This window comes from Neolamprologus multifasciatus, chromosome 1, assembly GCF_963576455.1.
Source record: "Neolamprologus multifasciatus chromosome 1, fNeoMul1.2, whole genome shotgun sequence".
NCBI classification, from domain to species: domain Eukaryota; kingdom Metazoa; phylum Chordata; class Actinopteri; order Cichliformes; family Cichlidae; genus Neolamprologus; species Neolamprologus multifasciatus.
The window spans coordinates 17,366,128-17,378,069 of record NC_140439.1 but is presented as its reverse complement, the minus strand read 5'-3'; the positions used below and the strand labels follow the sequence as shown (position 1 = coordinate 17,378,069).

General features: G+C 41.4%; 1 protein-coding gene across 1 annotated transcript; it reads left to right on the top strand.

Annotated features, from left to right (window-relative positions):
- Positions 1-890: 890 nt before the first annotated feature.
- Positions 891-7,603, top strand: hp (haptoglobin). The gene is made up of 4 exons (XM_085157368.1): positions 891-1,020; positions 1,297-1,385; positions 5,979-6,262; positions 6,786-7,603. Exons 1-4 carry the CDS (start codon positions 953-955, stop codon positions 7,344-7,346), a joined length of 1,002 nt encoding a protein of 333 aa, XP_085013494.1. The 5' UTR covers positions 891-952; the 3' UTR covers positions 7,347-7,603.
- Positions 7,604-11,942: the final 4,339 nt, after the last annotated feature.

Below are 11,942 nucleotides of genomic sequence, written 5' to 3'. Positions count from 1 at the left end.
GGCCTTGTCTCTTGTGCAGAGAGATTTCTCTCAGAGTCTTTTGATGATATTGGGCCCTCTGCCCATCTTTACTTCTGAGAAACTCTGATTTCATTTTACACTGCATCACAACATTTTAGGCATTAAGGCTGTATGATTCTTCCTCTTGATAGTTTCAACCTTGGTTAGACCACTCCCAATGCAAAATAAAGTTATAATCACTAATAAGAACATTGTAGTGAACACGTCTGAGTAACCTCTCCACAGCCTCTGTTAAATAAATGCCCAAAGCCTCAATTCTGGACTTCCCACCATGAAACACATCTAAATTATTCCAGCACAAGGTAACTATTTACTTCCATGATGAAATGCTGCATTTTTGTTCCCTACAGACAAACCCATTCATCTGAACCTCGTTTTGTGTAATAACAAAATAAACAGAACACAGTGTTGCAAAATACTTCTCATCCACAAGTGATAGCAGTGTGTCAGAATCCGTCAGCACTGTTTACCTTTAGTAAACTATGAAGTAAATCTATGACCAAAGTACAAACTGTTATACTTTGCAAAATTAAAAAACACAGAATTACAAAACCTGCAGTTCGTTAGATCCACTGCTGAGCTAAAGTGTTAAAATACAAAAAAGAAGAAAAATAAAAAAATAGACTAAACCAGCAGAAATGAACACATTTTACCACTGTGCTATGGTATTTTGCCATTGTGCATTTTTATACTTAATTTAATTCAGTTTATTATACAACAAAATATATCATATATATTAACAAAAGATGGATATGCCCCAGATTGTATGCACCCTGACTCTAGTCTTTAGAGAGCATCTGAATAGAGGAATAAAAGTCAGATTGCACAATTATTTATTTTAGATTTCAGGAATCGATGCTTTTGTTCTAAACAGAAATTTTCAGAGCAGAGGTGCTGCCTCTGAGCAGATATAAATACTCCCAGCAGAAAAATGCACAACACACTCGACAGAAGAGACTTAGCATTGTTGAAGAAGATGAATATGATCCACAGAATGGCGTAAGTTGGATTATTTTTTGTTTTTCATCAAATCTCTTAATAATTAGAATCCATAAATCAAAGCATTGTTTTACCATGAAAGGTTTTCCATTCGTCATCTATCATTTCCTACATGCTGTAAATCAAATGAGGAAATATTGATCTCAGTAATTGAATAACTGACTCCTTACAGTTTCTCATTCTATTTTTTTATCTGCTCCCAGCTCCACCGACCCACAGAAGCAGAGGCATTTAATTTTTCTTCATCATTCCTCTCTCTCTTGTTGTCGTGTGAAGGTTTTCTCTGACTGTGGTCGTCCTGGCTGCGTGGGCCTGCCTGGCAGATGTGGCTCATGCTGAAGAAAGGATGAAAGGCTCTGTGTTAGGTAACACACAAACTCTTAATTCGAAATAAGCTTTTTATTTCAATATTTCATGTAACAAAAAGGTTTCTGCATGGTATAGTATTTGACCAGCCAAGAATAAAAAAAAAAAGCCTTAAACAGCAATGCTGCTTTCAGTCAAACTGAGACGTCAGCACGCTAACTGGCTCACCGTGACAGCTGATATTTAACAGATATGTTTATCATGTCATATCTTGCTTTATAAGTAAGCCAGTGATGTAAATATCCATGTAAGCATTCTAACAATTGACATTAATTAGCACTTACTACAAAAAGAAGTCATTAATTTTGCAGATTGTAGAGCAACTTGTTTTGAATGTCAGCAGAATAATCAGAGGTTATCACAGCTAAAGATCAGTCAGCCAGTATAGTAGGCTCAGTTGGCCTCGGAATAAGAAATAACAGCATAAAGCCAAATAATTCAAACACGGATAGTTAAAAGTATTCAAGCATCATCAAGTTACCCTGAAAGCTGATTCTCTTATCTCAATGTTGCGTTTTCAGTTGGAGAAACATTTCATCGCTTCTAAAAACCACAAGTTAAAAAAATAAAAATCAAAACGGTTGCAGTTTAAATATGGGTCTCAGTAAAGTTCAGTAACGTTTAACCAAAACTAAACTAAAAACTACAACTTTTGTTAATTACATATAAATAGGACTTTTAAAAATAATTAACTGTAACTAACTGAACTGATTTTGTAAATTCGGAAACGTAACTAAAACAAAATGACAATATACAGGGAATACCACTATGATATTGTTGTGTACATGAAATTTTATGGTAATCCATTCCAGCTTTGTTCCGATCAATGAGTGTGGAACAAACTGCATTTTGACTTACTGCCATACTCTCAGATTACTGTGACATTTACCACTACACTTCCTTCAGTATCAGCAGCAGCAGCCGCTTTTTCACTTCAAGCACCCACAAAGTTCAAAGCTGTGAAAAAAAACAGTTTTCACCAGCTGTGTCAAACATAGAAGTGGGCTGTGAGAGGGCTCCAAATCATGCCAGTTGGGTGGGCTTGCAAATTACAGTAACAGCTGCAAAAAATATAGGCCATTGTTTTTAGACTTTTTTCCTATATTGTTGGTCTATTTTTGCAACCTAACACATTTGCATACCACAGTGTGGTATGAGAGCTGCCAAAGTTGCTTTTTTTTAAATGTAGGCTGTTCATCAGTTCTGTAAATGGGTATACCATTCAATTTGATTACTGCAAGAAAGCTCTTATACTTCTTTAAACTAAAAGGGAACAATTTATAAATATCAGGGTATTAAATATGAGTTTGAGATGAAATTGGGCTTCATGTATTCCTTGAACTAAAATGACTTTGACACCCTTGGGTTATAGCGAAACCTCCTCTGCAGCTGCTGTTCAGACAGATAACTCCTGCATTAAATGACACGTGCTTTCCTGAGGGATCTGAGGACTGGTGACTTCTCTTTTTTCCCCTTCATTTGGCTCTGAGGCTACTGCCTTTGAAAGGGAAATCTTCTGCTTCCCTGCTTCTCCTCAAACAGCTGATAAAAAACTTTGCAATAATCCAAACAATCAGTTTCCAGTGAAAGATAACTGAACCCACTGGAGACGTGATGAAAAAGACATTTGTAATAAGACAAAGGATGCTATTGTTTATTAAAAATATTAACATAATGAGACAAAGAAAACAAGAAATGTAGCACAGATACTAAATCCATTCATTGTTGCTGTGATGTGTTAAAATAATAAGTTGTTCATTTCTTGTAATCCATTATGTGCTGTACTTAATACAATAAATGAACAAAATATTGGAACTCATTCTTGGTATATTAATTCTGCAAGAAGAATGTAAAATTAGAAGAAAATTGATGATAGTCTTTCAGTGCTGAACGGAGCTATCAATATATTCAAAGCGGTCTTCATGATTATCTCAGCCACACGAAAGCCTAGTGGATTAAAAGCACAGAGAACAGATCCCATATTTTGCTCCATGATACATTATTTAAAGGCTGTTGTTTCTGAAAAGGCTTTTTAGAGCAAGAAAGTGTTGTATTCAGATGGAAAAGCTCTGCTGAAAAAGCAGGAAGAGATAACAATATTCTCTAATGACTGAAGGGCACAAAGTAAAACGTGACAAGCCTGACATCAAGCAGGTCATGTTTTATTAATTAGGTTTAAGTTCTACTTGAGGGAAAATGGGAAAGAGCAAAAGTGCTGTTAACAAAGCAGAAATGCTCAAACTGACAAAGTGTCCTTAAGGTCTACGCCTAAAACAAACATGTTCTATATATCCGTTTATGCAGGAGGTCTCATTAAGACAGAGAGAGAACAAATTAGAAAGCAGCAAAACAGGATGAGCGAGTCAAACATAACATTTGTGACAGTTTCAGGCAATGAAAAGATTGCAAGCTGTTTTTTTTAAAAAACAACAACAACAACAACAACAACAAATGAATTAGAATTTATGGGAATACCAAAAATTTGTGCTTCATTAAAAAAAAAAAAAATTAAGATGACAATAAAAGTCATCTCAAAGCACTTTATACTATAAAATGAATGAAAACAAAGATACTACAGGATTATAACAAAAAATCTATACTCTGTACTTGCATTTGACCAGATGCCATTAAACTGAATGGTTTAGATTGTGTTTATGTGACAAAATTACATGGAAAATGTACATGTGATCACATTACTTAAAGTCAGCATTATGGGCATAAATGTTGTTTTTTGTGCAAATTATGTAGGGCTAAGAGTTGCAGCAAAGCACAGTAGTTTGCTTTAAATGTTTAATTCAACCAATTTGAATGGATGGATATATTTGAAAATTTGCGATGACGATATAACTGACGATGTAACTGATACGAGAAAAAATAGTTTACAACTCCACAACTTTATTAGTGCAAAAAACCTTCATCAATGTATTTTCACTTAAACAAGTAGCAGTTTTTTATGTGCATTAAAGCTATATAAAAATGTAACAGTGCAAATGCCTTGCTGACAGTTTAACCAAAAGGCATTTCCAGTGGAATATATGGACATATCATGAGCATAACCATGTATAATTTCCACAAAAGTTAAAAAGAGGTGCTTTGCAACATGAAACTGCAGTGTGCCAAACAAATAAGTCAAATACGTATTTTTCAGACCATCAGGTGCATGGGATTATAAGGCGCATTAAGCAAAATAAAGCAGTCAGATAAGTCTAACTTATTCTTCTTGCTTCCTCCACTTCTGTACCATTGACTCATTAATGCTGAATTTTCTCGCAGCTGCTCTGTTCCCAAGTTGTACTGCGTGACGCCTTGAGTTTAAAATCCGCGTCATACGCATGTCTCTTAACAGGTGCCATTTTGGGGTCCTTATACACACACAATACGGTAATATTATGTTGAACCACAGTACGTATCACTCCGGGTGGCTCCTGACTACGGCAGCCGTAATGCTCCAACAATCCATCAAGCGTTGCGGGTTCGTAGCTTAGCAAAGTCGTACTAAAACATTTGACAAATTTTTGAGCGCTGGATACCACATAAAATCGGTACACGTATGTATGAAGCAGAATTCATACATAAGGCACACTGGATTATAAGGTGCACTGTCGATTTTTGAGAGTGCCTTATAGTCGGAAAACTAGTCAGAAAAATACAGCAATAACGACGGTCCGCTTACATGTTCTACAAAACAAAAAAGTACTTTGGTGGCTATCTGATGGACAAAAACCAAACCGGTTCCACATCACTGATGTTGCACGTTTTTAAAAACCAATTCTGGTTCATCCGTTTCATTTAACGATCCGCTTTTGCCCTTCTCGTTCTCCATCGCCGCTATGCTTTTTCCGTCATGTGCGTATGAAAACAAAGACACTGCGCATGCGCGTTTTACCCATATTCTATCGCGATATTTCATTTTCTTATCCTTGCCTAACATTATACCTGTACTACCGTGAATGGTATGATATGGCCCAGCCCTAGTCACCAGTCTCACATGTGTAATACATAGAGACAGACAACCATTCGCACTCACATTGACACCTATGGGCAATTTAGAATCATCAGTGAACCTAACCCCAATAACTGCATGTTGGACTATTTGAGGAAGCTAGAGTACTAGAAGATAAGATTCAAACTCCACACAGAAAGGTCTTGGCCAGATGGTGGAGTCAAACTCTGGACCTTCTTGCTATGAGGCAACAATGCTAATCACTGCACCACCATGCTGCCCTCTGTCAGTCACACTAACCCATCTAAACACATTAAGTTACGACCCAAACTTTTGTTAGGATTTAGTTGGACATCACAGGTAAAAAAAAAAAAAGTATCCTTTTTTAACAGAAAATATTTTAAAGAGGTTGATAATGAGTTTAAACACTTTACTGAGCAGAATTAAAGTATGAGGTGCCGGTTGAGTATAACGTCTAGTGTCCCAATATGTGGATAAATGGTCTCCAGAGGTCAATAGTTTTTGTAAAATGTGGATGACGAAGCTTTTTTGTGATGGACTAAATTGTGTAAACTTGAACTGTAGGCCAAGACAATATTTGACACGATCGACAGGATTATAAATAAGAATGTCTGTGTTAACTTCCCAGCCTCCAGGACAGCATCACTCCGCTCCAGGCGAATGGTTGGTGGGAAACTGGCTCCTCATGTGCCCTGGCAGGCCATGGTCTACATTGCTGAGAGCATACTGGATGGAGGTTATGCAGGCGGTGCTCTCATCTCTGACCGCTGGGTGTTGACGGCTGGAAGAAACCTTTTTGTTAGGAAGAGTCGGGAGGACATTCAGGGACAGGAGCCTGTCATCCCCAAAGTGTACCTGGGAATTACAAAAAAGGATGATGCTAAATCTTCCAATGAGGTTGCTGTTGAGAAGGTGAGGAAAGGAAACTGTTGTAGAGTCAAGAATTATATTATTTTACTATATGTTTGTTTTTCTTTTGTTTTCTTGCTCTGTCATTTCCATACACACCATGTTTTTAAGGTTCCACAAGTTTATAAAATCATCAAGTATGCGGATATCTTTTTCATTAAAGTCAAAGTTAAGTTATGAAAGGATTGCTTTTTAACACCACATAGTTGCTAGCATTTCTGAGCTTAAAAAGATTTGTTCAAACCTTCAGGGTGAGTGATGTGAATTCTACTGAATGAGACCAAATGATTCATGTGAAAATATATCACCTTTTATGAACTTCTTTGAAATCTGGCATACTTACGTGTCTTTAGACCTTAAAATTTATTATCAGCGGGAAATTTGTCATCATTTTAATGGCTCTTACTTCATATTTCATTACACGTTTATTCTGTGTTTGGAAGCACTGCTTGAAAGTGAAAAAAAAAATACAAAGCTAAATGCAACATCAAATTTAAGAACAAACTTTTGCATTTCCCTCCTGCAGGTTGTTCTTCATCCAGGCTTTCAGAACCAGTCTGACTGGAACAACGACCTGGCTCTGATCCAGCTGAAGCAGCCTGTCATTATAAATGATAAAGTGACCCCCATCCCATTACCAGAGAGAGGCCAGGACCTGGCCAAGGCTGTGCGTGGGTCAGGAATTATCACTGGATGGGGCTGGGGACCCCTTCTCACCCCTTCTCCCTTTCTCAAACACATCGTAGTCCCCCTGGCCAATCACTCTGAGTGTAGGGCTGAATATGAAAGTCTTGCACTCACGCCAACTGTAGATGATGACATGATCTGCACTGCTGCCACAGAATATCAGGAGAATGTCTGTTTTGGGGATGCAGGTGGCGCTCTGGCTGTCACAGATCCTGAAACTGGGGACATATATGCTGCAGGGATCCTTTCCTATGATAAATCCTGCACTAGGTACAAGCACGCAGTGTATATGAAGCTTTCCTCGTATTTGCCCTGGATCCACAGCATTATGAGAGGAGATACAGACACATCAACTGCTGTGCGCTTTGAAGCAATGTCTGCGATGTACAAAAGGAAGTAGTAATTTGGCTGTCCTTTAAGTGTTGAGGAGGTGTTTAATCTGTGATTTGTTTTTTTAAAGTGCTTGTGAAGTAACACCTGTTGTTTTGTATCATTTAAATCTGTGAAGAGAGGGAAAAATACACTGAATATTTTTTTTAAAAAAGAAGAAGAAGGAACAGACATTAAAATGTACCACAGTAAAAGCAATCTCTCTCCTTTCATCTTGGACAGTGATGTCATAAAGCTCCTCAAGTAAAGGCTATCTCATCATCATCATCTCAACTGTCAATTAATATGTGTATCCATCATTTACATTACTGCCTTCTTGTAACTCGCTGAAAGTTGCGCTTGTTTCATGCTCATAGGAAACTGCACCTTTCTCTGTCAAACCAGTGTGTTTATCTCCCGTTAAGACTCGACCTAAGGCTAAAATGCTAGCAGATTTTTTTCTGGAGGTTTGCACATGTTCCTTGTGGATAAAGCACTAGTATTTCACCGTTAACTAAGGAGAGACCCGTATACGAAGCCACTGTCTCAGCTTTTACTGCTCTGGGATCAGTTATGATTGTTGCTTCATATGGAAACACAATGACCATTAGCAAGTAAACGAGCTTCAGTGATATAGCATCGTAAACAAAGGAGTTTCATCTTGCTAACCACTTTGTCCAACATGTGTGATGTAAAATTAGAAAAAATTGTTAATAATTCATTTAATACATTAACAAAGAAAGCTCTGATGATGTGAGGTCTAATAAAATACAACAGATCAGTTATCAAATTATGGGAGTGTTCACATTGTGTTGTGCCAAGGTTATAACAGAAATCCATCAGCTGCTATGGAGGTCTACTCAAAGACGGTATATTAAAGATGTGACATTAATATTACCCACTGCTATCTGACTCTTTATTTTTGGACCATATTTGGATGAGTGTTGTGCTCAGTTATTGGCTAGTTAGTGTTAAGAAAGAGACTCTAGACCTTCACTCATCAAAATGTAAGCATAAACTTATTCTTAAATTGGATTTCTTGTATTTGGCAATAACCAATACTACTAGAAGGCTAATCATATTAAGTCCTCCAAAAGCACAAGAGATCCAGTTCAGTAACTCTAATTAATGGCCATACATCCACTGAAACACATGCATATTGTAGCTGGCTGTGGGTAGTTTAAAGAAGGCTGACCTACTTTTGGAGCTGCAAGTGGCCATTTGAGAAACATTGGCATTGGCATAGTTTTTTAGCCTTGGAGGTTCCCATTTGGCTCAATTTTACATTTTGAACAAACACTTGCAAGCGAAACACAACTCCACAACACTGGTGAGGAGTTCTGTCAAGGAAGAGAATGCTGCTGCTATTACAGCTCTAAAATGGTATAACTGTTTCCTTTTAGCTAAGCTGTCAGTCTGAGACTTTTGGCTGGTTATGTGGTGAATAGATGTTGCCAATATCAACTTGTTATGAAATTATGTAAAAGGACAAATGGGTGCACAACCTTTGGACCAGTGACTATGCAAATACTATGCAAATACGGATGTAGCCACCAAGTCCCGCTGATCCATCTCAGCTTCTTAAAAAAAGAAATTATGAGCATGGGTCAGATTTGTTTGTGAAACCAATAACCTTTTATTGTCCTCCTTGATGTTTCTAAAAGGGCCATAATTTATGAAAGAAAAATTACGTTGTATTCAGAATGCTCCGTATCATCTTTTACTGACTTTCACCAACTACTTAAATCTTTCTCATTTGTAATTTTAAAGATGTGTTAATGTAATCAAACCTTAACTTCATCTGTGCTAAAAACGGAATTTTATTTTGTCTACTTTCCTTAAACACAATGATGTGAGACATCATTGCTGATACAGGTGTCAGATTAATAATGTGTCCTCATGAGGAACTGCTCTGCGCAGACGTGAAGTTTCCCTGTTGCCCATTCTGAAAAGAGACTTAAGAGCTTCAAAGGTTGAGACTGCATTTCATCATGTTCAGTCATCAGCGTGAAAGCAAAAGTTAACAATAAATCAAAAGAAAATAACCCAACTCAGAATTTGAGGACTTTAAGTGTTGCCTCCACATTTTTTTTCTTTCACCTAGAGCAGCAAGACTTCAAAGATATTTTTGTCTGGCAGGTGTGTTCACTCTGCCACAAATCACGAACTGTCTCAACAACAAATGCCCTGAACAGTGATATGACGACAGCCGCCTGTCTAGTTGATTCAATGTGATAGCAAAGATAAAAGAGAAGGAAAAATCAAAGTGTGGAGGAGAGATGATTGATTTTATTCTTTTTCATTGTACTGTAAAGACAAACAAGCTTAGGTCAAGGAGACAGGCATAATGAGACTGATGGTCTTTATTACCATCCATCCATCCATCCATCTTCATCCGCTTTATCCGGGGCCGGGTCGCGGGGGCAGCAGCCTAAGCAAAGAGGCCCAGACCTCCCTCTCCCCAGCCACCTCCTCCAGCTCATCCGGGGGAACACCAAGGCGTTCCCAGGCCAGCCGAGAGATATAATCTCTCCAGCGTGTCCTGGGTCTGCCCCGGGGCCTCCTCCCGGTGGGACATGCCTGGAACACCTCACCCAGGAGGCGCCCAGGGGGCATCCTTGTCAGATGCCCAAACCACCTCAGCTGGCTCCTTTCGATGTGGAGCAGCAGCGGCTCTACTCTGAGCCCCTCCCGGATGGCCGAACTTCTCACCCTATCTCTAAGGGAGATGCCAGCCACCCTTCGGAGGAAGCTCATTTCCGCCGCTTGTATCCGCGATCTCGTCCTTTCGGTCACTACCCACAGCTCGTGGCCATAGGTGAGGGTAGGGACGTAGATCGACCGGTAAATTGAGAGCTTCGCTTTTACACTCAGCTCCCTCTTCACCACGACGGACCGGTGCAGCGTCTGCATTACTGCAGCTGCAGCCCCAATCCGTCTGTCGATCTCCGGCTCCCTTCTCCCATCACTCGCGAACAAGACCCCGAGATACTTAAACTCCTCCACTTGGGGCAAGACCTCATCCCCGACCCGGAGTGGGCACTCCACCCTTTTCCGGCTGAGAACCATGGCCTCAGATTTGGAGGTGCTGATCCTCATTCCCGCTGCTTCACACTCGGCTGCGAACCGCTCCAGTGCGAGCTGGAGGCCCTCACCCGATGAAGCCAACAGAACCACATCATCCGCAAAAATCAGAGATGAGATCCTGAGGCCACCAAAGCGAAAGCCCTCCGCCACTTGGCTGCGCCTAGAAATCCTGTCCATAAAAATTATGAACAGAACCGGTGACAAAGGGCAGCCCTGGCGGAGCCCATCACCCACCGGGAACGAGTCCGACTTATTGCCGGCAATGCGAACCAAGCTCTTGCAACGGTTGTATAGGGATCGAATGGCCCGTAGCAATGGGCCAGACACCCCATACTCCCGCAACACCTCCCACAGGACACCCCGAGGGACACGGTCGAATGCCTTCTCCAAGTCCACAAAACACATGTAGACTGGTTGGGCAAACTCCCATGCACCCTCAAGTATCCTCGAGAGGATGAAGAGCTGGTCCAGTGTTCCGCGACCAGGACGAGAACCGCATTGTTCCTCCTGCATCAGAGGTTCGACTAGCGGACGAACTCTCCTTTCCAGCACCCTGGCATAGACTTTCCCGGGGAGGCTGAGGAGTGTGATCCCCCTGTAGTTGGAACACACCCTCCGGTCCCCCTTCTTAAAGATGGGGACCACCACCCCGGTCTGCCAATCCACGGGTACTGCCCCTGATCTCCACGCAACATTGCAGAGGCGTGTCAACCAGGACAGCCCTACAACGTCCAGAGCCTTCAGGAACTCGGGGCGGACCTCATCAACACCAGGGGCTCTGCCACCAAGGAGTTGTTTAACTGCCTCAGTGACCTCGCCCCCGGAAATTGGCGGGTCATTCCCCTCATCCCCAGACTCTGCTTCCTCCTCGGAAGACGCGTCAGTGGGATTAAGGAGGTCCTCGAAGTATTCCTTCCACCGCCTGACAATTTTCTCAGTCGACGTCAGCAGCGCTCCGCCAGCACTATACACAGTGCAGGTAGAGCACCGCTTTCCCCTCCTGAGACGCCTGACGGTTTGCCAGAACCTCTTCGAGGCAGTCCGAAAGTCTTTTTCCATGGCCTCTCCGAACTCCTCCCACACCCGAGTTTTTGCTTCAGCCACTGCCCGAGCCGCATTCCGCTTGGCCTGTCGATACCTGTCGGCTGCCTCCGGAGTCCCACAGGCTAACCAAGCCCGATAGGACTCCTTCTTCAGCCTGGTGGCTCCCTTCACCTCTGGTGTCCACCATTTGGTTCGGGGATTACCACCACGGCAGGCACCAACCACCTTGCGGCCGCAGCTCAATGCAGCAGCTTCGGCAATGGAGGCGCTGAACATGGTCCATTCGGACTCAATGTCCCCCGCCTCCCTCGGAATGCTGTTGAAGCTCTGCCGGAGGTGTGCGTTGAAGATCTCGCAGACTGGGGCCTCTGCTAGTCGTTCCCAGCACACCCTCACTACGCGTTTAGGTGCACCAGGTCTGTCCAGCGTCCTCCCCCGCCACCTGATCCAACTCACCACCAGGTGGTGATCAGTTGACAGCTCAGCCCCTCTCTTT

What these genes read in the sequence shown, in the direction of transcription:
- hp (XM_085157368.1), top strand. Translation starts at nt 953, where the DNA reads ATGCACAACACACTCGACAGAAGAGACTTAGCATTGTTGAAGAAGATG. An exon ending in GATGAAAGGCTCTGTGTTAG is followed by an intron (nt 1,386 to 5,978) that starts GTAACACACAAA and finishes TTAACTTCCCAG; the next exon opens with CCTCCAGGACAGCATCACTC. An exon ending in ATGAGGTTGCTGTTGAGAAG is followed by an intron (nt 6,263 to 6,785) that starts GTGAGGAAAGGA and finishes TCCCTCCTGCAG; the next exon opens with GTTGTTCTTCATCCAGGCTT.